Source organism: Microchirus variegatus, assembly GCF_963457635.1.
Source record: "Microchirus variegatus genome assembly, chromosome: 22".
In the NCBI taxonomy this organism is placed as follows: Eukaryota; Metazoa; Chordata; class Actinopteri; order Pleuronectiformes; family Soleidae; genus Microchirus; species Microchirus variegatus.
This window is the reverse complement of record NC_139823.1, coordinates 13,258,822-13,285,588: the sequence shown is the minus strand read 5'-3', so window position 1 is coordinate 13,285,588 and position 26,767 is coordinate 13,258,822. Positions and strand designations below refer to the sequence as shown.

The window sequence follows — 26,767 nt, the reverse complement described above, 5'->3', positions numbered from 1 at the left end:
ATGCATTGCACAGCTCTGCAGCTGCTGATCCTGGTGACTCTCTACTGTCCGTCATGTGCAGAAGATGAGACTGATCACTCCTGTCCAGAACCTCAGAAGGCTTTTGGAAGCTCTTGCTATGAGTTTGTCGGTCACCGGCGCTCTTTCTCTCGTGCTCAAGATTGGTGTGAGGAGCGCGGAGGACACCTCGCTTTCATCCCAGATAAAGACGCTCAGCATTTCCTTCAGCGACACCTGGATCCTGAGACGGATACATGGCTGGGAGTAGCACCTTCTGCTTCTCCAAACCTGGAAAACTATGCGGCTGTTGATGGTAAGAGGGAAGATGAATGTTATTGTTTTTGTTCTTTAATTGTTCCTGCCTTCACCACTGAACCAGTCGGATACAGGCGCCCAGCTGTGAAGAATATAGTTATGGCGTAATTGGCACAGTTGTGTCATTATAAGTTGTAAATTTATTCTAAGTCAAAAGACATTTGAAAGAGATTTTTAGTCTCTGTGTGAGTGAGAAATTTCTTCACATGCTCTCATTATATTTCCTCAAAACGATGCAAACCTAGTAAAGTTTCATATTCACACTTGGTATGGCATCCAGAAGGCAGAAAGGAAATGCGTATTCTTAGATTGAGTCAGTGAATGCTAACACTTATGGAAGCCTGTTTCAAACAGGTGCCGTTGAGGCGCACAGTCATAATTATGACTTTTTATCCCATAATTTCGACTTTTCAATCTCATACCGATTTTTTTAATCTCATATCGTTTTTTTAAACCTCATAATTATGACTTAATCTCATCATTTCTATTTTCTAATCCCATATTTATGACTTTTTATCTCATAATTATGACTCTTTAATCTCATAATTATTACTCTTATCTCATGACTTTCGATTTTTTTTTATCTCATCATTTCAAATTCTTTAATATCATAATTTCGATTTTTTTAATCTCATAATTATAACTTTTTAATCTCATCATTTTTTTTTTTTTTTTTTTAATCTCATAATTATGACCATTTATCTCATCTTTCTTACCACACATTAATGTTGGGCGGCTCATCTCAAACTGTTGTTCTGTTGTGTCCTCAGGAGATCTCTGTTGGCTCGATGGCTCTCACATCATCTATTCAAACTGGGCAAGCAGCCCACAGCCAGGAGCAGCCTGTGGCCACATTTTAAAAGACTCCAACTTCCAGTGGAAAGCCACAACAGACTGCAACAAAGATATGCCTTATATCTGCCAGTTTGGTATGTCTTCTGATTCCTTCATGGAGAAATACAATCACAAGATGAGTTCAAGCTAAATCATGGAAGAGCAAATGCTTTGTGTTCTTGTTTTCGCTCCAGAATCTACGAGATCCATTGTGTGTCCGGGTCATGACGTCAGTTTGCGGTGTGGCTCTGCTCAAATGTTAATGATCAATGGTGGCTTCTATGGTCGCAAGAACCTCCATTACTGTCAGTCCACACTCTCTTTACCAACACGCTTTACACGACAGCATTGTGGTTGGTTGGATGTTGGAGATTCACTTGCAGGTAAGATTAAAATGTGGGATAAAAAAAATATACTGTGAATGAATTATCCTTAACGGGTTATGGTGTATAGATTAAATTGTGTGCAGTATGGTGATGTAACTGACATCTGATTTGTTTTGTAACTGCTCTTAGCTTCTTAATGGACCTTCTCATTTCATCAGCTGATGTCAATAGAGAGTAAACAAACATTTGTGGCTGCATGAAAGGTTCTACATGGTTGAAAACAGTCACAAAGCACATATTGTGCACTATTATTTGACAATATTTCATGCCCATCTGGACATTTATGGAGTCACACAATAAGAGCTTAAATGCCCAATGGTACATAAGAAAATATCCATCTGTTTTTAGGTAAATATCAAGTCATGTAGGCACAAGCAGACAATTGATTCTCCAAACTTGCTTATCCTGTTCAGGGTCACAGGGCAGTGCAGCCTCTCCCAGAATGCACCTGGTTAAAGACAGCATTCTCCTCGTGAGGTGTTACTGTTTTATCGTCTCCCTCAACCTCAATCTTCTTGGACTTGAGTCCAGACTGATGTGCCAAAACATTAGTCAGCAGTTCACCAACACCGTTTACGTCATTTATTAGCTCTGCTCTCAGCCTTCAGCGTGAAACGAGCAGTGAGTCAACAAATTACAGTAAAGTAACAGTAAAACATTGACTGATTCACGTCTAAACACACTTCATTTACTCCAAAGTGCACTGATTGGATTAAGAAAGCTATATAATATGGCTGTTGCTTAACTATCTCAGCCGCATTAGTGTGGCTTTTCAGGCTTGAGCGATCGGATCAGATTTACGTTGATTATAATTTGTGCTCAAAATCTGGTGTTGACGGAGTCTGCAAGTGCATGCTCTATTTCCAGGGTCTTCATCAATGTTTTAGTTATAAATTGTGCACAATATAACTTAAATGAAAATGAAGTAAAACTTACCATTTTTAATGTCTTTTCCAGCACACTGCCATGGTCGTCAGGTTTGCCAGGTTTCTGAGTTTGTGCCCTCCTTTGATGATCCCTGTCCTCAGCTAGGGAGTTATCTGTCTGTGGATTACCACTGCAAAGATGGTGAGTCACTGTGGTGTTTAAGCTAAAACCTCACAATCTTAGTTTATTCCACTGAAAAGAAGAAAAGGTGTTTCTCTCCGTCTCTGCAGCATTTTTTGTTAGTTTAATGCAGTGAACATTCAGACAGTTTGTCTTAACGAACCAAATTGCCTTTGTTACCTATAGATTTAACCACATATAGAGCACTGAATGTCATTGTTGATGTTGTGTCCAGTGTGACAGATGCGCAGTCCCGATGCCTGTCATGCACCTCTGCTGCTTTCATGTACAGTAGCAGTTCATTCATTCAACATTATGTTGATTCTGAGATCAAAATATGTCACAAAACACATCTGCTGCTGCTATTTGGTTGTAGAGAAGGTCATCATGATGACCCTGAATCCTGATTAATAAAGAAAATATGCAGCAGTATCAAAAAATGTGTAAAGCAAATGAATAAAACAGAAAGAGAGGTATCTGTGTCGGGATTGGTTTGTTTGTTTATTTGCTTGCCTGTTTTAAAGCTTGTTTGGAGACCTGATTAATTTAAGGCACTCTGTTTAATTTCTGGTAATTTCCTGTCCCCCCAGGGCTCACACTGACACTGAGCAGTGTAGCTGCTGTTTTTACTGACATCACCATCAGCATGAAATGGCTCTTACTGCCATGGGGAAAACCTGCCTGCAGACTGAGCACCGGAGATGGCTGTGTTGTTCATTTGAACAGTGCCGAGGGGCAAGTATCTGTTTGCATAGATTCACTGTAGAATGTGGTTTTAAAATAATATAGTCAAATTATATTAATGCAGCATTTTGAATGTGTGGGGGGAGTGCTCCTCATCCTGTGGAAGCCTGCATAACTTCCTCTGCAGCCCTGGAAGAACTTTGTGTCTCAATGAGTAGAATAAATGGCTTGGTCATTGAGGCATGCTCCAAATTTTGAATTAAGTGACAGGGTTTTTTCTGCTCTGCCTCAGTTTCTACAGTAATTACAATGCATATGTTGCCAAATTAAGGCAGAAAAAATTGCTGGAATTCCCATTGAACACAACACGGGCATTGGAAGACAAAAGAAAGCTTAACACTCCATATAGACCTGGGGTGTACAAACGTTTTTAAATGAGGGCCAGATTTGGTCCCTTCAGACAATTAAAAGTTACATACACATGCACTGTTTTATAATTATTAAGTATTCGTCAGTCATTATATCCTTAAGACTAATGATGCTGTTTAGTGTTTAGATTTCATCTTTTGCTCACTTTATTTTTCATTTATCATTGGTTTGAGTGTGTGTGTGTGAAGGCCTTTTTTTCCTGTGCTTATTCTCAGGTTGGAGGAAAGCGTTGTGCACAAATATATGTATCCAAGCATGTTCATTGTGTCAGTTGAATGCACCGTCAATGATGTGCTCATCACAGCCCAGAGAATGATTTCCATTCTAGAGCCTGTCGCAGACATCAGCGTCACTCGATGCTATGCTGGAGCACAGGGTTTTAATGCGACCGTGTGCAAAGTCCTGTATGGACATACATTTCAAATTCAAATGGAAGCAAAAGCAGGTAGCTCCATGGATTATTCATCACCAATTTTATATAACTGCTTAAAATGTGACCAGATTCTGTAACGTGTGTTTATTTTTCCTTTTTTTTTCTTCTGGAGGGTCAAATGTGAGCTACAGAATTCAGAGTGATGCAATTGTGTTGTCCAGTTTGTCTGTGATCAGAGGAAATGTTCCTCATAACGTCACAGTGGTGATGATGAAGCAGCTCAGTCCCGGCTGCCACCAGCTGGAAATTTACGCGTCTAACATGGTCACGTTCCCTGAAGTGTCCACAGAGCTGCAGGTAAATTGACCATAGTAAAGTAAAATAATCTTCTCCTCATGTATTTTTCTTTCATAGTTAACTTAAATGTCACCTTGAATATTAGAGGCTGAAGTTAACATTTGGATCATATCATTAGATGCTTGATTAGAATCAAAGAAAAATTAAAATTAACCTTTCATTAGAGCATCACAGCAGGAAATTGGTTGCAGCAGAACCTGGATATTTTCATCCACTTAGCATCTTTCAGTCTTCATCAGGCTGTATCTTTCTCAGTGATGGAACATGGCCTTAAAAAATGTGTAATTGCTGTTTGATTAATCATAATTGTTGCCCGAGTGTCACGATAAATACAACTTGAATTACTTTTTTAAGTCAACTTATTAAACAACTCATCACAGCTGCCAGTCCTCGCTTTTTCCTCTTTCAGCTTCTCCACCACAGCCGCTCATCTGCCTCCATCTTGTCATCTACCTTGTATCCTCTTCTATTCCACTAACTGTCCTCATGTCCTTGTTCACAACATCCATGAACCTTCTCTGTGGTATTTCTCTTTTCCTCCTGCCCCGGCAGCTCCATCTTCAACATTCTTGGTCCAGTATGGTCACTATCCCTTAACCTTCTCGCCTCTATGATTCACTTGTGTTTTGCTGTTCAAGCTCTCCTCAACTCTCTTCTGTCTGTGAGCTCAGTGTATCTCTCACAAACACAGACACACACACTGGAGGAGTTGGTTGTAGAAAGTTACTTGAGGAAAGGGTAAGTAAAAGATGGACTAATGTTAAAACCTGGCAGAAAATAGCAGCGTTGAGCCACAGGAAAGGAGAATCATCATATGATGAGAGGAGGTGACAAGGTGACAACAGACAAAAATGGAAAGAGATAGTTAGGCAAACATTTACCGAAGGTCTTTGTTACCGATTTTCAGTTTCCACATCAGCATGGCAGCCGTACTGAGACTTTTTAGGTCCCGTATCATTCAGTATATCCAATGTGTTGAACTGGGTGGGTGACGCCACAGATCAATTATATTAATAACTTAGTATATTGCAACCTATTTCACCTTTAAGTTTCATGGGAACATGATATTGTACTGTGCTGTTTACTGTTTTGTGATTTTTCATGGACTGCAGGTGTGTGTTGTGGAGAAAGTTGCTGGACTTCAGGCCTCCATGTTGACGGAGACGGACGACTGTTTGGACTCTCCAGATATTTCTGTTGGTGTTTCTCTTGAGCAGGGAGCACCTGTACTGCTCCTCTTCTCTCTGACGGGAGATGATGAAACTTTCAATGAGACGAGAGAACTGAATGCAAGAGAGGGAATTTTTCATATTGGACGCCCAATTCAAGGTATGGAAGACATGGCAAAAAACGCGGGACTATACATTTTAAAACTCTGTGCCAAGTAATTAAGTGAGCAATCTCTTGCAGGAACTGTCCAAGTGAAACTCAGAGCAGTGAATGACTTCTCCTCACTGGAGGTGGATGTGGATACGTTGGCTCATGGATATAATGACAAATGGTTGAGGTTGAAACCAAGGATGGTAATCTTTTTTAGAACACTAATTGCTATTGTGGCGTATCTCTTAAGGAAATGTGCAGTCTTGCAGTATTAACTCATATTAATGAAGGCTTTTGTTTATTTTTCAGACAGAGGAACTTGTGAGAGTTGTCAGATCATTGTTGCAAATTATAGCAAACCCTTCAAACTCTGTCAGCACATATCAAAGTATCACGCTCTCCGTCGATGAAGCAACCATACCAAGTCACTCCAGTATAGAATACCGATGGGAATGCAGTAAGAATCATGTTTTCTGCCTTATTTTCTTAAACTTACTGAGATCAAAATGGTTTCGTTCAACAGATGCTGCCAGTAATTTTCTGCGCAGACCATTTCATGCAAAGCAGTTTGATACTAATCACCTGTTGCTACTGTTGCTGCACCTGTCAGGCTTTTCATTTGACACTTGACAGTGTGCTGAGATAATAAGGCTACATTTACACCTGTTTTCAGACAATACTGGCTTTTTTAAAAATGTATTTATTTACAGGCTGAAACTTTTTGACTGGTTTTATAAGCTGTAACTCGCAAATTGTTAAGCCAACTTAAGATCCTTGCTGCCAGTTAAGTGTTTACAATCCATCTTGTCAGGGCGATCTTAACATTCAGTGGATACAAGGCTGCAAACATTTCTCCGAGCAACAAAAGTTGAGTTATAGACCTATGACACAAATATATATATTAGATGTACTCAGACAAATACTACAGACAGGAAAGCTGTGTTAATGCAGTAATTGGCTCATACTTTTAAAAATGTATTTATGTATGTACAGTGTATATATAATGCAGAACCACAGAAATAACTAGATGAAATAGCCTTATTCGCTACCAAACCACTTTAATCACTGATGTATTTATTTATTGGTTAAAAGCTTGTCAGGTTGTCCGTTGCAGTAATGTAATAAATGTCCTTGTTGGTTCACAGAAAGTCCCTGCAAGTGTGAAAGAAGGACCAGTGAAGTGACTCACACAATTACAAAACCTTGCCTACCTGATCCATTTGAATTTAACAAATATCATTTTAGTTTAATACAAGATAATGTTGTGACAGAGACCACATCCATATGCATCACTCTGACACCTAAACTTTGGCTTCTAAGGTATGGAATGTTTCTAAAGCTCAATTTTCCCTGTATGTTTGTACATACTGGTTGTGTATTAACCAAAGTGTTTGTGCAATTTATTCTACTATAGCCTCACCTGTTTAGCTGGCTGTAACCCAATAAAAGAGAACAAAGATGCAAAAATTAAACTATCATGTAAACTATGTGGACAAGCGGTGTGGACCATCGAGGACCCAAGAGGCCATGAGGACTGGCCGGTGAGTTTCAAAACAGTACTCGTCTTAAGATTGAAAGATATTATACTGTTATTAAAGCTGACCTAATGGATTTAAATGTTAATGTGTTAACAGGCTGAGACACAGAGCTGCTACAGAGAGTCTGGAAAAAGGCCACCAATACTAAAGCAGACTGGTTCAAAACATTATACCGTGAGCTATAGCAACCTTGCTCTGGCCAAGGCGGCGGGTCTGAATGTCATTGTGGTTGTGACTACTAGTGCGTATATGCTCTCTTTAGCATTTTGACAATATCATGTGTGCGCTCTGCCCCCTGAGTGTATATAAAAAGTGGACATAGTCTTCTATTTGCAAAAGAAAGCCTCAACTTTTTTGTGATTTCATTCATGCCATGTCAGTTCTTGAAGAATCTAAGTTCACAGACCTCATACTGGTGTCCACACATGCCGTTGTTTATTGTCTGTTTTCCTCTACATGGGACCATCATTTAATTTTTGACATCATACTCCATTGAGGAAGACCTGATAACAGAAATCTGTAATGGAAGTGTTCACTGGTCATTTTCCCATAGACTCCCATTCAAATTACCTTCTTTTTGTACCTCAGTCTCTGGTTGCTATTCAATGTATTGCGCATACCCCACACTGGAAACACAAGCCAGATTAGGGTGTGCCAGTCCAAACCGCACCGTGGCAAGCTGAACTGAACTGTATGGCTCAAAGGAAACAAAGCTGTAATCTATATAGCAGTCTATAATTATACATGCAAATAATTTTGCCGATTAATTTAATCTGAATTTTGAAAATGCACATTTATCTTTAGAACTAATACTAATCGCATGCTGTCTTTGTCTTTTCCTACCACAGCCATAGGATCGAGACCCTATTACAGAAAATACACCATAAAGACATCCTCCACCGCTCCGACCACAAACAATCCAGCTACTATGGTTACGACAGCCAAAGCTGAAGATACCACTGCTGCTCCTGCTACTGCTACTGCTACTTCACTACCTAGCACCACTATAAGTGAATCCAGCATTTCTGATGGCCTCTCATGTCACGTTTCACCATCGCGTGGAACAGTCCTTGATGCGTTCAATATAACCTGCAAGACTGAAAAGCCCTGTTCTTATTGTGACTACTGTTTTAAGACTGGAGGTAAGTTCTCAAAAGACTGCTTACCTCATCTAATCAGAGATTGATTTCAAACAAACTAAATAATGTCTTGCTGTTTTAAGCACTAGCATTATGATTTATGCAGTACTCTAACTATTAATCTAATTCATGAACTGTTTGTCTTTTTTGGCAAATTGTCAGGTAAGGACCTGCTTTGCAGCAGGAAAAGTGAAGTGACATTTGTCTTCCTTCCTCTTGGAGACAGCAGTTCCGACTACAAACTGATAATAACAGCAACTGCAAAAAATGACAGCTTTGTTGTTGGCACCAATATAACAACATGGGTTTGTCTAATAACATTGTTTAAAAAAAAAAAGGAAATGCTGCTTTTCTCCTTTACTTGACTGTAAGGCAATGTTTTCTTGTTCTCAGGTGCAGGATTTGACTGAAGGAACTGTAGATGAACTGAAAGTGTCAATGGAAAAGGCTGTGGCTCAGCTAAAGGCACAGGGTTTGCTGTCAGGAGAAACTGTGGGACAATTCCTGATTCCTGTGGCCAACAACCTGAACAATCAATCTGATGACTCGAAAAAAGACGACAGGCAACAGGTAAACACAGACATGACCAACGTGACTCAAGCGGTAGAGAATCATTTCCATATAGGAGTTGTTCTACAGTGTAACCCACCTTTTGCTTGCAGTCAAATTAGTGCAAACTATAGCAACAAATGAATTATTAATTGTTCAGTAGTATTGCAACTTTTCAGATCTAAGTAATAATCATCAACATCCTATAATTTCACAATATTCTCTATGTACTGTATATTTTCTTGTTCAATTCTATTTAAAGTCATGAGCTGTGGCCCTTGTATTGTTTGGAGCCTGCGTCATTTGTTTTTGCAGAGTTTGTAGTTCTTAGAATTTAATAAGCTAGGACTTGGTTGTCTGTGGGGATGCACTCCCCTAAAGACTGGAAACGAAAAAATTATAATTAAAAATAAAATGAAAACAAATCCATATTTAGTTTAAATGCTTTTTTTTCTGTTGAAGCTACGTGAGGACATGCTGAACATATTGATCGATGCAGTTGGAGACGTGCCTCCAAACACTCCAGAAGAGGTGCAGGCTTACACTAGAAGTCTCATTGCTGTCAGTGCGAAGGGCACCGAGCTCACCTCCTCTGCTCAGGTACTGTAAACATGACACTTCATACGTAGGAGGCAGGATTGCGTCTCTTATAACTACATGAAAACTCTATGTCCTTAGCTGTGCTGCTAAATGTCAATGGGAATTTGCCATTATTAGGCTTTGTGATCTGATATTTGATTATACCTCCAAAAATTATGAAATATCTCTGACTGTGAGGGTTTATTCTCAACTCCAGGAAGACGCTGCGCTCTTATGCGCGAGCCTCAGCTCATCTCTCCTCAACATGGGTCTGAACAAAAGTGAGGAAAGCCAGAAAGAAATACACAATACAGCCAGTATCATTGTGGAAGGAGTCGCCAATATCCTGCGCTCTTCTGTTTCTAGTGTGAGTCATTTAACTTTACAACCTCAGCTGATTGGATTTAGAATGATGAGTTCTACTATTTTATACTATATCTCCTCATTAATGAATGTTGTCTTTTGCAGAGAAACGTCTCTGATGCCATTCTCCTTGCCCTGAAAAATGTGCAGAGTGCACTGTTGATGTTTATTGATGAAAACGAGGGGCCAGTAATTATTCACCAACCAACTATAGGTGTTTTCGTCAATAGGTAAGTTCCAGCACAGCTATTACACAACCCCTGTAGGTGAAGTTATCGTGAAGGACATGGGGGCCATGTTACTGGCCAGGTTGTAATACTGTATTATAAATAAATGTGATGTTTGATTTAATCTGTATCACATAAATGGAATGAAGTACATGATATGAGCCTGGTAATGTGAGCATAGCCAAACTATAATGCTAAATGTTTGGTAAAGCTGGCTTGATTAACTCAGCATACAACCAGGAAAAATGAGAAAGATCCACCATGAACTTGATTTACGATCATGTTCATTATCGTGAGTAGTGATATGCGTTTCTGTTTGACAAATAGCTGTGCTCTAGAACATTGTGTTTCTCAAGTATTTTAAGGGCCAGAGAGTCTTTACAGACAAAACTTGCTTTATGTGGCTCAAACACTCACTGAAAAACTTTATTACAAGTGAGCCACCGCACTTCAGAGTGCACCCTCTCACACATTTTTCACAGCTCAGTTTCAGTTATGAAAGCATCTAATATTTCTCCCTTTGTCCTCCCAAATTAGGCAAAGTTACATAACTTATTGCTTTTTTTTTGCTTTTTTTTTGGAACCACACTTTGAGAACTACTGTTTTTGCTTGTAGGAAGATTGCATTAAATTTGGATATCGGAGCTATCTAAGCCTTTTAACCGCTGTTTCACAAATGACTACTCTGCTGTCTAATCCAAACAAAGTGTATGTTGATTATTCATAACTAACTCACATAATATCCAAAAGCTACTCAACAGGAGTTCACCCACGAGTGCCCTCGTCTGTGCTTACATAAATATTTTAATTTGGTGATTTAACAACATACACACTCACAGTAATTCTTACAGAGATACAGAGTGGTGCTCTCAACATTTTATGGCTCAGCAGACGGGTCACATTCTAATCAGGAGGCCAGTTTCTTGATCTACGGTTATTCCAGTTCACGTCAGTCTTTTTTGGTAATTGAGTCTCTGTCGCCCCCGGTGACCATGGTGTCGGTGGGTGAGAATTATACACTATCCCCAAAGAGTTAGGGATGTTTGGTTTTTGGATTAAATTTCAGAATGGTGAACTTAAGTTCACCTTTTCTAAACTTTTGAATGCACATGTCCAATTATTCAGTAAATCGTTTCACTCCTAATTGAATAACATGCTTTTATCTAACAAGGTGATTCACTGCCAAAAACACAACTGTCTGATGTAGTGGTTCAATTGTTATTGAACGACTAAACGTTCTGGTTCAATGACAATTTGTATTCCAACAGTCTTCATCATGATGTTCTTTGTGATTTTGACAGCATGAGACCAAGACAACACTTTAAAATTGATCAAGTTATTGAGACATTGAGATTTTTTTGTTGTGGTATTGACACCACTGTTGTTAGGTCTTGTTTGAGATAAAGAAATTACCATTGCATCCTTCTACTTAAATGCTCTGCGTTCATAGTAGAATATCACTGTAGCATGAACTTTTCTTGTCGAATATCCCTAACTTTTTGAGTGTAATAAGGCGAATTCAAACCCAGAGATAAACACTGAACAAAAACTCAAAGACAAGCAATACGTTCATCTCTTCCAACAGAATGACAATGGGAAGTCTGCATACAGCTTCTATACGTTTTCCCAATTGTTCCTGCCCCAGCTTTACTCTACCAGCACTGCCCATTTACCTGCTTCCTCCAGAAGAACCTGTTGATGTACGAGTAAGTAATTCAATCCTAATGTGTCGAATGATTTTTTTTTTTCAATTTATTACCAGTGTATGATTCTATTTCTTGCTCTTCTTCATTTACAGATGCTGTTTTTAGGTCAAAATCTATTTTCCTGGAACGAGGGAGGAAACATCAGTGGACCAATTGGTGATCTAACTCTCACAAAACCAAATGGCTCTGTTATTGATGTGGGGAATTTAAGTGAGGATGTTGAGGTAAGCACATGCAGCGACTCTATTTTCAGATTTCATATCCTTGTAAACAGCTCCCTCCAGACTTCATGGAAGCAGTTCGCTTTACTAATACATGAATGACCACATGAATAATGAAAAGTATGTATGTGGAGGACAAAACTCTCATACTAATTAGACCAATAAAAAAATGTGAGGTGTGACAGACCAATTGGTTTAGTCTGGATATGTTGTGCATATGAATTGAACCTGTTATTATTAACATGGATCAAAACCGACTTCTTCTTTTTTTTTACCCGAGCTGCAAATTATCTTTGAATCATTCTTCCTCTTGAGGGAACACAATTCACTTTTGAGAAAATATTCATGACAAGTCTACACCATTAAAGTCAGATACACTTTGACCCAAGGTGTTGATTGGAAAAATCTGTTTTTACATAATTACAAGTGGTGACATTCGCAGACCCTTTGTGAGTTAAATCTGAAGTGATATCTGATGTACTCACAGATTCTGTTGCCGAGGCCTGATGGAGAGCAAGTGAACACCTCAGTTTTGGACCTGGGGAACTACAGCACTATGGCCATTGACGTCCCTTCAACTGACACCACGTTGGTGTTAAAGGTTCATCAACATGTTTTTAATTCCACTTTTGGGGACAACTCATTTCCTATCAGCCCTGTCTGCTATTGTAAATGTATTCCACTGCCTTTATTTGTGTGTTGCCAACACACAAATAAAGCCTTTGAATTTGAAAATTGTCTGTAAACTCAAACTCCTCTCAAGAGTGTTCACACAATGTTGATGGTTGAATGTCTATCAGTTCTAAATGAAGAATGGCAGAAATTGGATACTGCTGCACACAGGAAGTTTGTTTTTTACAAGAAGGAGAAAAGCCACAAGAACATTGCACTTAAAACCCAAGATGGCTGCAGACTTGTTAGAGTATGAATGAAAACAAAGAAAACAGAAGTGAATTCTACTGCTCAAAAATTCATCATTCCTGTTGATGAAGACCAAACAGAGGCAGAATAATAAATATCATCAACAACAACAGCAAATCAAATTGTGTCAAATTATGAAATTTAGCTGTTGGTATACTTTTTTAAAGATGGAGCCTTCGGAAGATCCATTACCCTTCAAGCTGTTCCTCGGTCATATGAGCTACCCCACAGAAGCAAACTATGCAGCGATGACAGAGATGCCTCACCAAGGAACTACACAAGGTTTTTTCCTCAGTTGTTGAGATGTAATGATTTTTTTTTTGTTTTGTTTTTTCTCTGATACAATAATGAATGAGTGCTTTTGTGTTTGCGTGATGCAGAGCAGAGATACACTTGGCTTGTAGACCCTACAAGTTTCAATGGAAAAACTGGAGTCTATTATCTTGTTGTGCGGCCCATTGTAGGTTCTGGTATAAAATCTATTAATGCCACTTTATCAGTCACCTCCATCTCTGCTGCTTGTCAGTTTTGGGATGAATCATCACTGGAGTGGGGCACTAAAGGATGCAGGGTGAGTACAAGACTTCAGTCCATCTGTCATGTTTAAATCGTTCCTTAAAAATCAATGACAACAAACGGAGCAAACGCTGCTGTGTTTCAAGGTTGGATTTGAGACCACATCTTTAGTCACCCAGTGCCTCTGCAACCACCTGACCTTCTTTGGGAGCTCCTTCTTTGTTACTCCCAACCTTGTTGATCCATCTCGCACTGCTGAGCTGTTCAGCAGCTTTGCTGAGAATCCTGTGGTCGTGTGCTTTGTCGGTGCACTTTTTGTGGCTTACCTCGTCGCGGTTGTGTGGGCTCGAAGAAAAGACATTCAAGACGCACTCAAGGTACAGAGTAACGCTTTCACCAGAGGGAAAAAAATCACAAATACGGCTTGTACATTTTAATGTTGTGTACATTTGCTGCTTGTTTGTTAATGACAGGTGAAAGTGACAGTTCTGAAGGACAACAACCCCATGGATGAGTACAGTTACCTGTTGAATGTTTGCACCGGGCATCGGAGAGGAGCTTCCACCTCCTCTCAGGTGATTCTTACTTTTGTTTTAAAATACCCATAGAACTAGATGGAAAAGACACGGAGGTTCAGGAACGGCAAATATATATTTTACACACGTCCTCGTGATTTTTATTTTTTTTTTAGCACAATTACCTGTCTGTTATTGCGATTACATATTCTGCCCTCAGTCACCCACAGTATGTCTTGAGAATAGCTGCTAACTGATTGAAGAACATGCACAAAAGCCTCATATTCTACTACATGATATTTATTTTATGTTTATTGGCCGGAGGATTCATTAAATGCCACTACCGTAGATTGTAAATGCCAGTACTGCAGCAGTGTAGTGGCATCAAGGGCACTTCTGTATGGAGATTGCAAGTTCTCACTGTGTGTGGGTTCCTCTGGTTTTGTTCCCACTGTCCAAAGACCCTCTAAATTTACCATAGGTGTGGATGTGTTGGCCCTGTGATGGACTGCCTACCTTTCCTATGTCAGCTGGGATTAGCTCCAGCTCACTACAACACTCATGAGGAAGGGAAAGGGGTGGAAAATCAATTCTGTATCCGTATTTATAGAGAACTTTCTTGGTGACTACATTACATTATAGTTTTGTGTAGGGCTGGGCGGTATGACCAAAAATATATATCACGGTATTTTTCAAAAATCGAACGGTTTCACGGTATCTGACAGTATTATTTTTTTTTCATGTATTATCAGGTGTTAACAGCATTTTCTACTGGTAGAGAACATAATTACTGCAGTAGATTACCTTAGGATGGTCTATGTTACTGTCATGAATACTGTAGAATAACTCCACACTAGTACAGGTTTGCGTGGCCCCAGAAAATGATGCTGTTTACAAAGAAGAGCTACTCATGATTCTAATGAAGTGATGACAGCGTGACGTCAATAACAGGACGAACTAATACAACGACGCATAACTACCTGTAGATGTCGTTTATTTAAGTTTAAACATATTTCACAACATATTACCTACACAAAAATAAGTAAATGAACTAATGACCAAGAGCGCGCTTGCTCGCTCGCGTTATCTCTCTCCCGCCCCGTGCCAAAAATGCCTCGCTCTCTCTGCGCACACAGGTTTAAATGACAAACAAACAAATGCTGAGTGCTTATCAAGAGTTTTGTGCAAGTGATTTAAGGTCTGTAATGTAGTCAATTCTTATCACAGAAACACACTGTATGTCTTGAACATGGAAATGAAGTGGGTGTGTTTATTTCTGACATTTCAACATAACATGCTTGTGAAAATCATTTAGGTAACATTAACTGTGCTGGGTGCCGACGGAAACAGCGAACCGCACCACCTGACCGATCCAAAGAAAAGGGCGTTTGAGAGAGGTGCACTCGATGTGTTCCTGCTAACTACGCCCTTCTCGCTGGGAGAACTGCAAGGCATCAGGCTGTGGCACAACAATCTGGGGAGTCATCCTGCTTGGTGGGCAAAATAATCACTGTCTTTGTTTATGTGTGGTTTTTGAATCCAGCCAACAGGTTGTGGGATCAGTATCATATCAGTTTGTGTGACTTGGGTGTTTCCTTAATCCCTTTTTGAGCAGTATATCGAAGTGTAGTCCACATTCCGTCTTATTGTCCACTTATTCGCTGCTTTTTCTCAGGTTTGTAGGACATGTCATGGTGCAGGATCTACAGACAAACCAGAAATGGTACTTTCTGTGCAACTCGTGGCTGGCCATAGACTTGGGTGATTGTTCCCTGGATAAAGTTTTCCTTGTGTCGACAGAGGAAGAGCTTAAGGGATTCGGGTAAAGTAAAAAAGAAAAAAAAAAAACATGTTCACACTCAAGCATTTCTAAATCTTTCATTCCTTCTACTATCAGGTTACTAAATTGTGAGTGGTCATTTAATATTTTACTGGACAGATGACACAAATGTCCATCTATCCATTTTTTGATTTTGTAGCTTGAGCGCCTTATTTCTTTTCTACCTTTTTGTCCTTCACGACCAAATCTGTGCCTTGACATGTGAGATAGTGATTGTTGTTTGTGTGACTGTAATTAGAGTACGTTGCAAATGAGTTGCCCTTCAGTCATCAATGAAGTGGCCTCTTACCTGAATGAGTATAAAGGCTGAGTGTAAAGACCCAAAGTGGTGTTTTATTGATAACATTTAACTGAAATGCAGAAGTGGTTTTGGTTTAATTCAGATAATGACAGGTTTACTGACAAATCAGGTAAACGAAAACTTAGACGGACTAAACGAGGGAGCAGACTAAACATGAATTAAATGGAGAAATGTGAAGTATTAAATTCTGAAGGACAAAACCAATCCATTATAGCATTTCTACACTTTAAGAATCATGGCTGGCATTGGGCGATAGTGTTCACCCTCAATGGGTCACCACTCCATTTCAGGGCTAAAACATACAGTAGGAAAATAAGCTCTTTTTCCTTATAAAACACTTAATGAACTTAGCAGTAAGCTGTGTTTTTTAAATTGTGTATTTTAGCTTAAGAATGAATGTATTTGAACTCAACTGCAGTTAAGTTTAAAGGAATAAAAAACGTCACAAGCCCTAATCACAGCTGAGGTGGACCATACACACTGGGCTGGTGATTTATGAAGGATTTATGGCTTTTTATGAAGGTTTAGCAGCAATAAACCCACCTGACAGAAATTAAAATTTGAAGCTAAGCTATCTTTAGCTGGCAGTTCATGAAGGATTAAAATTGTGGTTTTGTTTTTTTGTTTTTTTTAATAACGTGTTGGTTTTACTTTCCAGTAATTTGTTCTTTATGAAGACGGCAAAGGATTTAAGTGATGGACACCTCTGGTTTTCTGTGCTCAACCGACCACCGAGTAGCACTTTCACTTGTGTGCAGAGAGTGTCCTGCTGTTTCTCCCTACTTCTCTGCACAATGCTGACCAGCCTCATGTTTTACGGCATACCGACAGACCCATCAGAGCAAACCATGGACCTTGGTACAGTGTGATTTCACAGCAGTTATCCAGCAGCTCGTTTATCCTTGTGCATTTTGTTTTCTCAGTCTACCTAATGATCTTGTGAAGCTGCTGGCTATTTGGTGTGCAACTCTTTTTATAACATATAAATGATCAGCACATCCACTTCAACCTCTTCCTCTCTATTTTTTCTCTCAGGTTACTTTGAGTTTACCTGGCAACAGTTCATGGTTGGAGTTCAGAGCTCACTCATCATGTTTCCAGTCAATTTCCTCATTGTCAGTATCTTCAGAAACACTCGTCCTCGGGAGACTCCTTGCTGCAAGAGCAAACCGGGGGGAGAAAATGGCAGGAAGCAGAAGAGAAATCCTTCCTCGCAGACTGCTTCTACTGACAAAAATGTCAATGTCACTTTAGATGGCATCACCAAGGTAGGTTCCTTGTGATCCTATATCCTCTTTCACACTTGGAATTTAAATGGTGATTAACATAATTACACACAAACAGCACAATGAGGTTCAGTGATACTTTTACAGCCACTAGTTACTGTTTTGTAAAACAAAGTAAGATGAATTAAAAAAATATTGCAGTCCTTAGAACACAGTCATATCTAACTCATAAGCAAACAACCAGAAGATAAACACACTATCGTTTTTGCTGGAAATGATGCAGTAATTTGCATCACTGCCAAAAATGCAACAGATGAACATTAAATTAGCATTAACCTGGGAGTGATTGCCAATTTTACACATTCATTCTGGTCAAAAGTCCATTTATACCCATAATCACCTAGTTTTTTGATCAATGGGAAAGTGAAAGACTACTTAGTCAAGATAGTTCACTCTCGTTAGGTGTATAGAAATAATACAGTCTGATATTCAGTATACTGTTATTATAAATACAATACAACAGATTTGTATCTTTTCTTTTTCAGGATATTACAAGAATTGCCCTTTCACTCTCAAAGGCTGTGAAAAGCGAGTCTCAGTTTGGGCCGGAACGACATCTTGATATCAATGCAGCCCTTTCTGTGGTGGAGGATTTTGTGAGGGGGAACAGTGAGAGCGGTGATGACGGCGCAGATTCAAAAACACTTGGCTTTCACAATCTTGCTCAGTCTCAGCTACCAGGTGAGTCTTGCTGCGTTTAGTGGGTACATTTATTGATGTTCCAAAATTGGATGAGGAGGCTAATAGAAAGCTGAAAAAGTTTTGGTCTGTTCTCTTCTGCAAAGCCTTTCAGACACTCTATAAAACTAATCCAATTACTTGTGGATATCTGCAAAAGTTCCATTCAGTTGACTGCACTTTTTCCTACATTGTCGCAGTATTTTGTCCTACACACCCCATTAATCTGCTCAGTAGTCACTGTCAAAGACCTGTTCAAGCAGTGAATACATTTCACTTAGAACATTTAGTCTCCAGTACAGTTTGTTTCATCTTATTAATACACAGTTGTAAACCCAAGCATAAATGCATATTTGTCGTATGATTCATTTAATTGAGATCATTTAGATGAAGGGCTTTTCAATAAAGTATTGTATTGGTATATATGGGGCCATAACCTCTGCTGGGACTTTTCCGAATAACAAATTTATTGGCCATTAAGTCTTTACACTTCAGCTGAGATGAAAAACAGAAGAAACAATGTGAGACAACGATTTATAGTTCTATTGTATGATTTGTTGTTTTGAATCTTTCTACAGTATTTTATTGTTTTATTGTGTGTTCTTAGGTCCATTAGGTCACACGTTTTTATTTTTTATGTTTTTATTTATCTCTGATGTACAGCACTTTGTTTCGGCTGTTTTTTAAAGTGCTTTATAAATGCAGTTGGATTGGATAGGATATACAGTAAACACACAGAAAAATGAATCTGTTAATTTAATCATTATGAAGTGGACTCTCTTGTGCACAAGGTTTTTGATGAAGCGCCAATTGAGGGAAGATTATATTCACTTTTTAAGAATGATTAATTCATTAATCATCCGTTATTTATTGTTATGGTCATGGAGCATGTGTATAAAGCTACACCTGATCTGTTTTTCAGCTTCAGCCATAGTAGATAATAACAGAAGGAAAGTAAAGGATCCTGTGAACAAATTCACAGAACAAGCCTTCTGTCCCTTTCTTTGAAATCCCTGAAAATATAGAAAATATCCACAGCAAGTGTTCAGATTATCCCACTCTCCACTTGGGAATAGATTTTTAATAACAGAAGAATTTAATCAAGCAGCAATCCCTGATACTGGCAATGTGGGCCAAAATGTTGAAAAATGGCCTTCTGTGTAAAGTTGGAGACTTGCTAAGACATTATTGCATTTACATATCCTTACAGAAACAGGTGCTGGTGTGCATCCCGGTTCAGATGTGGAGGTCATTCAGAAGAGCCACAAAACTCAGCATCTACACAGGCAGCTGTGCCGCATCCATGAAGACCTAAGCCTGCTGGGATCCTCCAGCTTTTCCACCCGTGACAGCTATAGCCAGGCTCTGCAGCAAGTCCAGGGCATCAAGGCCTTGCTTGAAGACCAGCTCGTCACGACGAGTGTTGTTGACCATGATGAAATCACACAAAAAAAGTACTGAAGTCTCACCACACCAGTGGATTTGCATGTTTTAGTCCGGTTTAGTCCCATTATCAAGAAATCTGCAAATGAAAGGTTGGGGTATAACTAAATACACAAAAGTGTGAGCACACGCAAAGTATTAGAAGTGAATTGTGTTACTTGAATAGTATGCAGTTTTTAAACAATAGTGCTGCTGTATGACGCTGTCTCGCTTTACTTGCGCAGTGTGGTTCTTCTGTGACATAAAATACATTACTCAGTGTGTACCGTGCAGGAATGTTGCCATTGACATGAAAAAAAAAAAAAAAACTGGTGCAATGAAAAACATGGAGACTCTGTGGAGCTGAAAGGCTTAATCAGCATTACTGTATATGAACTAATTGTATTACTGTAACACATTGATTTCTATTTAAAAGTTATGAACTGCAGCTTCAAATCTGAGCGTTCATATCTCGTAACGTAACATGGTGCATGTCTTGAATTTGAATGTCCTCATATAGCCATTTAAAATGTAATTTAAAGGCATATTCATTTAAAGTTTACTTTAGTAATGATGGTAATGCATAATAATGCAGTAATTGTGCTTCAGCCGAGTTCCATTATCAATGAACTTACAGTAATGGAGTTCCCTGTGCTGCTCCTCATTAGCAGGTTGAGTTCTGCAGACAACGCTTGTGACGAGGATGAACAGAGGAAAAGGAGGTGCTGTCATGGAGGTCTTCCCTGGTGGTTTGTTTTCGTTGGCTGGTTCATCGTGGCCGGTACCAGTTTCGTAGCAGCATATTTCACGATGCTTTATGGTTTGAAATTTGGGAAGAAGCGCTCCATTAGCTGGCTGGTATCCATGGTGGTGTCCTTTTTCCAGAGTATCCTCATCATTCAGCCATTGAAGGTGAGAAAGGACGTGTCATTCCCCCCGCATTAAGACCCCTCACTGTGTTGTTGTCATTGAATTGTTTTTCCATCCACTTACATTTGTACGTCTTGCCACAGGTGCTATGCTTTGCTGTGTTCTTTGCACTTGTAGTAAAGAAAGTCGATGAAGATTTTGAAAAGGTGCCATTTAATGACTCAAATGAAGGTAAAAAAAAAAAAATTGAAATAATAATCAAAAAATATTTTGGTTTTTTACAACAAAGAATATCTCTTCACTCGCAGGTGATGGTGAGGACCAACAAAGAGTCAGACAGGATCAGACTCTGTATGAGCCGCCACCTCCTGCAGATGTTGAGAGGATGAAAAGGAACAAGATTATAGAGCAGAAAGCTTTGGCTCTCCTCAAAGAGATTTTCAGTAAGCACAGAGGAACACTGATGAATCTGAAGGGACTGTTGAATCTTACTGCAGTACTTCAGACAGCATTGCCACTTTCTCACGGTGTCAATACACTCAGATGTTTCAGTCATTTCACTCCTAAGAGATTATTGAAGCTATTACTAGAGAGGCTGTACATTAATTTTGAAAGCAATGTGGCTAAAATTACACGGGGACATTTTGATTTGAGTTTTTGATTCTTCAGATTTAGATCACAATCCTATTGCATGATTATCAATAATCAGACAGATAAACAGACAAATGTTGCCCAAAACTGGATTAACCAGACCATTGTGATGCACATGCATTATCACTTGTAGCTGCAGTCATCGGGTGAATTTCCACAGTACTCTGTCATGTGTTTCAGTCTATATAGGTTTCATGTGGATGTTGCTGCTTGTGGCGTACGGACAGAGAGATTCCAACGCATTTCTCCTAAATCAGCACATCCGAAAAAGCTTTAGTGGTCACATCTCGCACAGCATGAGTCTCGAGGATGTTTTCACTTGGGCCAACACATCTCTACTCAATAACCTCTTTGGAATTTATCCAGGTAAGAAAAAACAACGTGGTTTTTCTGTTGACCTATGCAGAAAGTGTGAAGGTTTTTATTAATGTTGGTCTGATGTTTGTATTGCTGGCAAAACAATTCTGGTGCTCAAAATGTTACAGTTTGAAGGCTTCTTTCGTAATGCTGTACTTTCCCCTCACATGATTATTATATAGAAAAAGTCATGTTAGTAAAACATAAATTAAAAATCATGAACTTCTAATTTATGGGTTATAAGTTTAACAAAAGTGTGAGTTAGTGTATGATCGTTCAGTTCATAGAAAAGTTCAACAGTTTACAAAATAAGTTCAACAATTCATAGGAGAGTGGGCATTTTTATAACGGTGTGAGTTTTATTTATTCTTTCATGACTTCTAGAGAATGATTCTTAATTGGGAGCATTATTGTCAAACATTTACAATTTTTCCTCCTCAGCTATTCTCTTGGTAGCTCTTGCTGAGCACATGCTGCGTAATAGAGTTCTTGACCTCATGTTTTAGAAATAAAAACAACATATTTGATTTTCTTCTATTTGTTCCTTATGTTATGTGTTTAGAAACATGCATCTGTTATATAATGTAATACCAGAGCTTCATTCTTCACTTTCTTTCCACATATCACAAACTATAGATAACTAAAATCTCATTATAGTGTCAATCACATTTTTTCAAATTCTTTTTTTTTCGAGGATTCATCACGGATGGAAAGTCCAAACTGGTAGGAAACGCTCGTCTTCGCCAGCTGAGAGTCCAGAAGAATTCCTGTCAGGTTCCAGGCCTCATGCTGCAGCTTGTGCCAGACTGTCATGCTCTGTATTCATGGGAGGTGGAGGACATGGGCTCCTATGACCAGGGCTGGCATCAGTCTCTGAGCGATAATTCTTCCATGAGCACCCCCAGTCCTTGGATGTACCAGACGCGAGCTCAGCTCAGGGCTTATCCCGTGTGGGGCAAGATGTTGCTCTACAGGGGAGGCGGCTTTGTAGCGGAGCTCGGCCCGGATTTAAAAAATGCCAGCAGGTTTGTACGCAGACACAGAAGAATCAAAGATCAAGAGTCTAATTAACATCTGATCTCAGTGATGCGGTCACAGGCAGCCTTAATTACAACTGCAGACACCCCTGACCCCTGAGCAAGGCACCCAATCCCCCATTGCTCCCTGGGTGCAGTTAAGTGCTAGCGTGGCTAGCTCAAACGTGCTAGGATGACTTTGTTCAAATGCATAGACTACCCATTTTTGTTTTTCCAAAATGGCCAACATCTGGGTGGGCGGAGCTAATGGAAGTACATTGGACATGTTTGGTATCATGAGAGCGACAAGTGTACCAAGTTTGGTCAAATTGGCAACTATGTGCGACTTAGACACGTCGTTTAACTTTAAACAAACTCACCAAATTTCGTCCTGATCCGATGACTTTTGTCTGACCATGACCGACTTCTGGCTACAAATCGGTTTTTGCCCTATATGTCACTATCGCATTTGTTTCAATGTTGTTGTTTGCATCTCATCCACAGGACGATTGAATATCTGTTCAGGAACAAATGGCTGGATGTGTACACGAGGGCATTGTTTGTAGAGTTCACCGTTTATAATGCTAACGTGAATCTCTTCTGCATCGTCACACTCTTGTTTGAGACCACAGCTGTAGGTAAGGCGAAGTATTTGCCTCTAAATGTTATATACAGTTATCATCAGCCTCTGCATCTTGATTCATACTGTGAATTCATTTTTCATTCAAATAAAACTGTTCGTACTCATTTTGTAGGAGCATTTCAGTTCTACAGTGAGCTGCGTATTGTCCGTCTCTACCAGTCAACTGGGAATCTTCACTTCTTTGTCATGGCTGCTGAGATCATATACCTGCTTTTCATCATCTATTACATGTTAATGCAGGTAAAATCCCTTTTTTTTTTTTTCATTTACTGTATTTAATGAGACAGGCAGAGGTTTCTGTATCTGCCAAGGGCTTCATGAGCTCAGGCTGACCTCAGAGTAAACAGACAGGGCTCGTTAGTTTGTTTAAATCAATCCTGTCGCCACACGTTTCAAAAGATAGTGTGCTTTATCTATTTGTTTTTATGTTTTCCTCTTGGTTTCCGGGCCAGTTCTTGTCTCAGAACATGTCCCTGTTTGACTGGCAGGGAACAGTTTAACAAAAATTAAGAATGGAAAGTCTGACTCAAGTTTTAATTAATTATTCATTAGTCTGTGTGTGGTCATGTAACTTTAATATCAAACACTTTTAATTTTGGGGGGATTTATCAGCGGAAATTAAATGCACTCCACTAACCAGGTTTGTATTAGTATTTAATTGCCTTAAATGAATAAGTGTTTTGTTTTTGTAGCCTGAGATGAACCTTTTTTATCATGTTTTTACAGAAGCTTAAACAGACAAACACGTCTGAGTGTTGCATTTTAAAGCAGAAGCTTACTATGTGGATATCACTCATTTTTATACACTGGGTCTTTAAGAATTGATTGAAAATCATTCATCCTTTAAATTGACTTACTTACTTAAAAGCTATTATATATGAAATATAATTATTTTAAATATGTAAATTATGTTGACATGTCTAAATGGTAATGTGAGGAAGAAAGAGCTTTATAATTTTCTTCTACTTGACGTTGTTTTCTATATATTTTTAGAACAGCTCTGACTCATCTCTTCTGTCACTCTTTTGTCACACACTTTTGTTTTTATGTTCTTGGGGGTTCACAATTAAGTGTAATTTTTGAGACGGGGAGGAAGTCATTGAGTTTCTTTCTGTGCTGCTCTTAATGGGGTGTCTGATTCAAGGCAAGGATGCGGGGTCAATACAGAGGACACGGATATGATGAGGCTGAAGGCTGAGATGCAAAACAGAATTGTACCAGGCAAAGTGGCAGGGGAGTGAGGAGGAGAAGAGACTAAATCCATGTGTCAGGCAAGGGCTGATGAAACGCTGCTGAAACTCATGTGCAGCGGGAAAAGAAGACAAATATGGGGAATTAAACAAAGGAGAATGCACACAGTAGGGAATACCTAACTAAGCAATCCAAATAAATTATAAATCCAAATATATATCATATAGCACTGTATAAAATGAGGGAAAAAAACAATAATCACAAAATCATTAACTGCAATTTTTCAGCAAGCATATGAATCTATGGACACACACGCACTCGCTCTTGTTATGCTGCACACGTACAACAATCTGTCTTCTCTTTTCCCGTAAGGGCAAACTGCTGAAGCAGCAGCGGTGGGCTTACTTTACAAGTAAGCGGAACCTCCTGGAATTGTCCATCATCGTATTGACCTGGAGTGCTGTGGCTGTTTTCATCAGGAGAACCCTACTCGGCATCCGCGATATGACCTACTACCAAAACCACAAAGACCAGTGAGAGCAACATTTTAAGTGAATAGCAATAATCCAAGTGAAAAGTGAAAAAAAAAAAACAATTTCAAGCTGAGCAGAGGGCTATAGCCTCTTAAGAAGAGATCAATTGGCCTGATTTCTCTGTTGAAATATATAACGTTTTAAATAATGTAGTTTAAAACCAGCTCCAGTATTTTACTGCTTCAGGGTGAAGAGACAAATCATGGGCAGGTTGTGACAATTTCATCAAGCTAAACGCTCACAAAACTGAGGACCATTGATTGTAGACTAACACCATTAAATTCTACCATTCTTGATGACACAGTTTTTACTGTCAGTTCTTATGAACCTGTGATGTGTTTATGTTGTATTTATTGTTTCTTTAATTTTTTTGTATTGCTTTTAATCATCCAACTGCATGAAAATTGATGCCTTCAGGTCAATAAAACCCCTGATAATGCTGATTATACACAAATTAGGAATCTGACAATATATTAATTACAAGTTCCTTTTTATTCTAGGGTGTGTCTTTTTTACTTTTGATATTGATATACTTTTAAAGTGTTTGTAATTTTACAGTCACAGTTTGCCACTGCTGATAACTCCGCTCTTTGCTGTGTGTGTACAGATTTGCCAGCTTCTACGAGACGGCGAGCACCGACTCAGTGCTTCAGTATCTGATCGCCTTCTTGGTTCTGCTTGCCAGTGTCAAACTGTGGCACCTGCTCAGATTCAACCCCAAGATGAACATCCTCTCAGCCACACTGCAGCGAGCCTGGAGCGACATATCGGGCTTTGTTGTGATTGTCGTGATTATGCTCGTCGCGTACTCCACTGCAGTGAGCATCTCCACCGTTGATCATAATCTGACCCTTATTCTAACATCGTAGTCCTTTACGTTTCTTGATATTCTTACTCGTGATCTGAAACACGTGCACAGTTAAAATGTATTTGTGATCTTCATAAATCCTGGTTGTGTTGTGCACATAGATAACATGCTGTAAACCAATCAAAATGTCATCTCCTATTGGATTCATTCCCTTTTTTTAGTGCAACGTGATTTATGGCTGGAAGCTGTCCTCTTATAAGACTTTGGCTGATGCCCTTCTTACGATCATCAGCTTGCAGATTGGCATCTTCAACTACGATGAGGTGAGCAACATCTGCCAGGCCTCATTTTACATAAATTGCCTGTCGATATGAAGTACTACGTAATTTTAAACCAATATCCGTTGACCCACGGTGAGCGACCGAGTGACTGACTGCCTCTCTTATTTTCTGTTTGCCAGGTCTTTGACTACAACCCCGTGCTTACTGGATTGCTCATTGGTTCCTGCATCATGCTCATGACATTTGTGGTGCTCAATTTTCTCGTTTCAGGAATCCTCGTGGCATTCAACCAAGAGCAGATGGAGCATAAGGTATAATTCACCAGGAATCATTATTCAAACCATCGAATCAAGATTTCTAGCAATGATATATATTATAAAGTCATATAATGTTGTTGATTTTGTCCCCTTTCACAAAGCCTTCAGAGGAGAAGGAGATTGTCGACCTGATGTTGAAGAAAGTCCATAGTTTTTTTGGACTCAAATATGGAGACACTAACATGAATGGCAGCAGGGACTTGAATCCCGAGGAGAAGCTTTAATGTGGTGATTTTGAATATTTACACAACACAAACATCCACATGCTCACGTGTAATTGTTTTATTATTATTATTTGTCTCTCAAAATGGAAAAAACACAATCATGTGTACAGGTGGTTCGTATACTATTCAAATATACTCTATAAGCTTCTAAATAAAATAATAAATGCATACACATTTGTGATCGACAAAAATGTGTGTGCAGCAGGTCTAAAGCAGTCGGAACAGTAAAGTCAATCATACTGTACTGTATATCCAACCAGGAGGGGACAGATGGATGAGGGTGAGTGAGGTCATGGCTCTGTACAGTCCAGTCAAATTAATTCACATACA

At 39.2% G+C, this 26,767-nt stretch overlaps 1 protein-coding gene across 1 annotated transcript; it reads left to right on the top strand.

Moving 5' to 3' along the window:
• LOC310943150 (polycystin-1-like protein 2) lies at positions 1–26,437 on the top strand (the record flags this gene model as incomplete). Its single annotated transcript, XM_083908676.1, has 36 exons — positions 1–313; positions 1,086–1,244; positions 1,344–1,532; positions 2,493–2,603; positions 3,173–3,317; positions 4,305–4,425; positions 5,538–5,651; positions 8,816–8,992; positions 9,434–9,571; positions 9,768–9,917; positions 10,019–10,143; positions 11,786–11,846; positions 11,939–12,070; positions 12,555–12,668; positions 13,156–13,270; positions 13,369–13,559; positions 13,651–13,881; positions 13,978–14,079; positions 15,335–15,513; positions 15,695–15,841; positions 16,819–17,018; positions 17,196–17,428; positions 17,932–18,127; positions 19,335–19,578; positions 20,218–20,458; positions 20,560–20,647; positions 20,725–20,859; positions 21,248–21,433; positions 22,119–22,449; positions 22,945–23,078; positions 23,196–23,323; positions 24,647–24,807; positions 25,415–25,625; positions 25,837–25,938; positions 26,076–26,207; positions 26,315–26,437. The coding sequence occupies 36 exons, from the start codon at positions 1–3 to the stop codon at positions 26,435–26,437; spliced, it is 5,859 nt and encodes a 1,952-aa protein (XP_083764802.1).
• Positions 26,438–26,767: the final 330 nt, after the last annotated feature.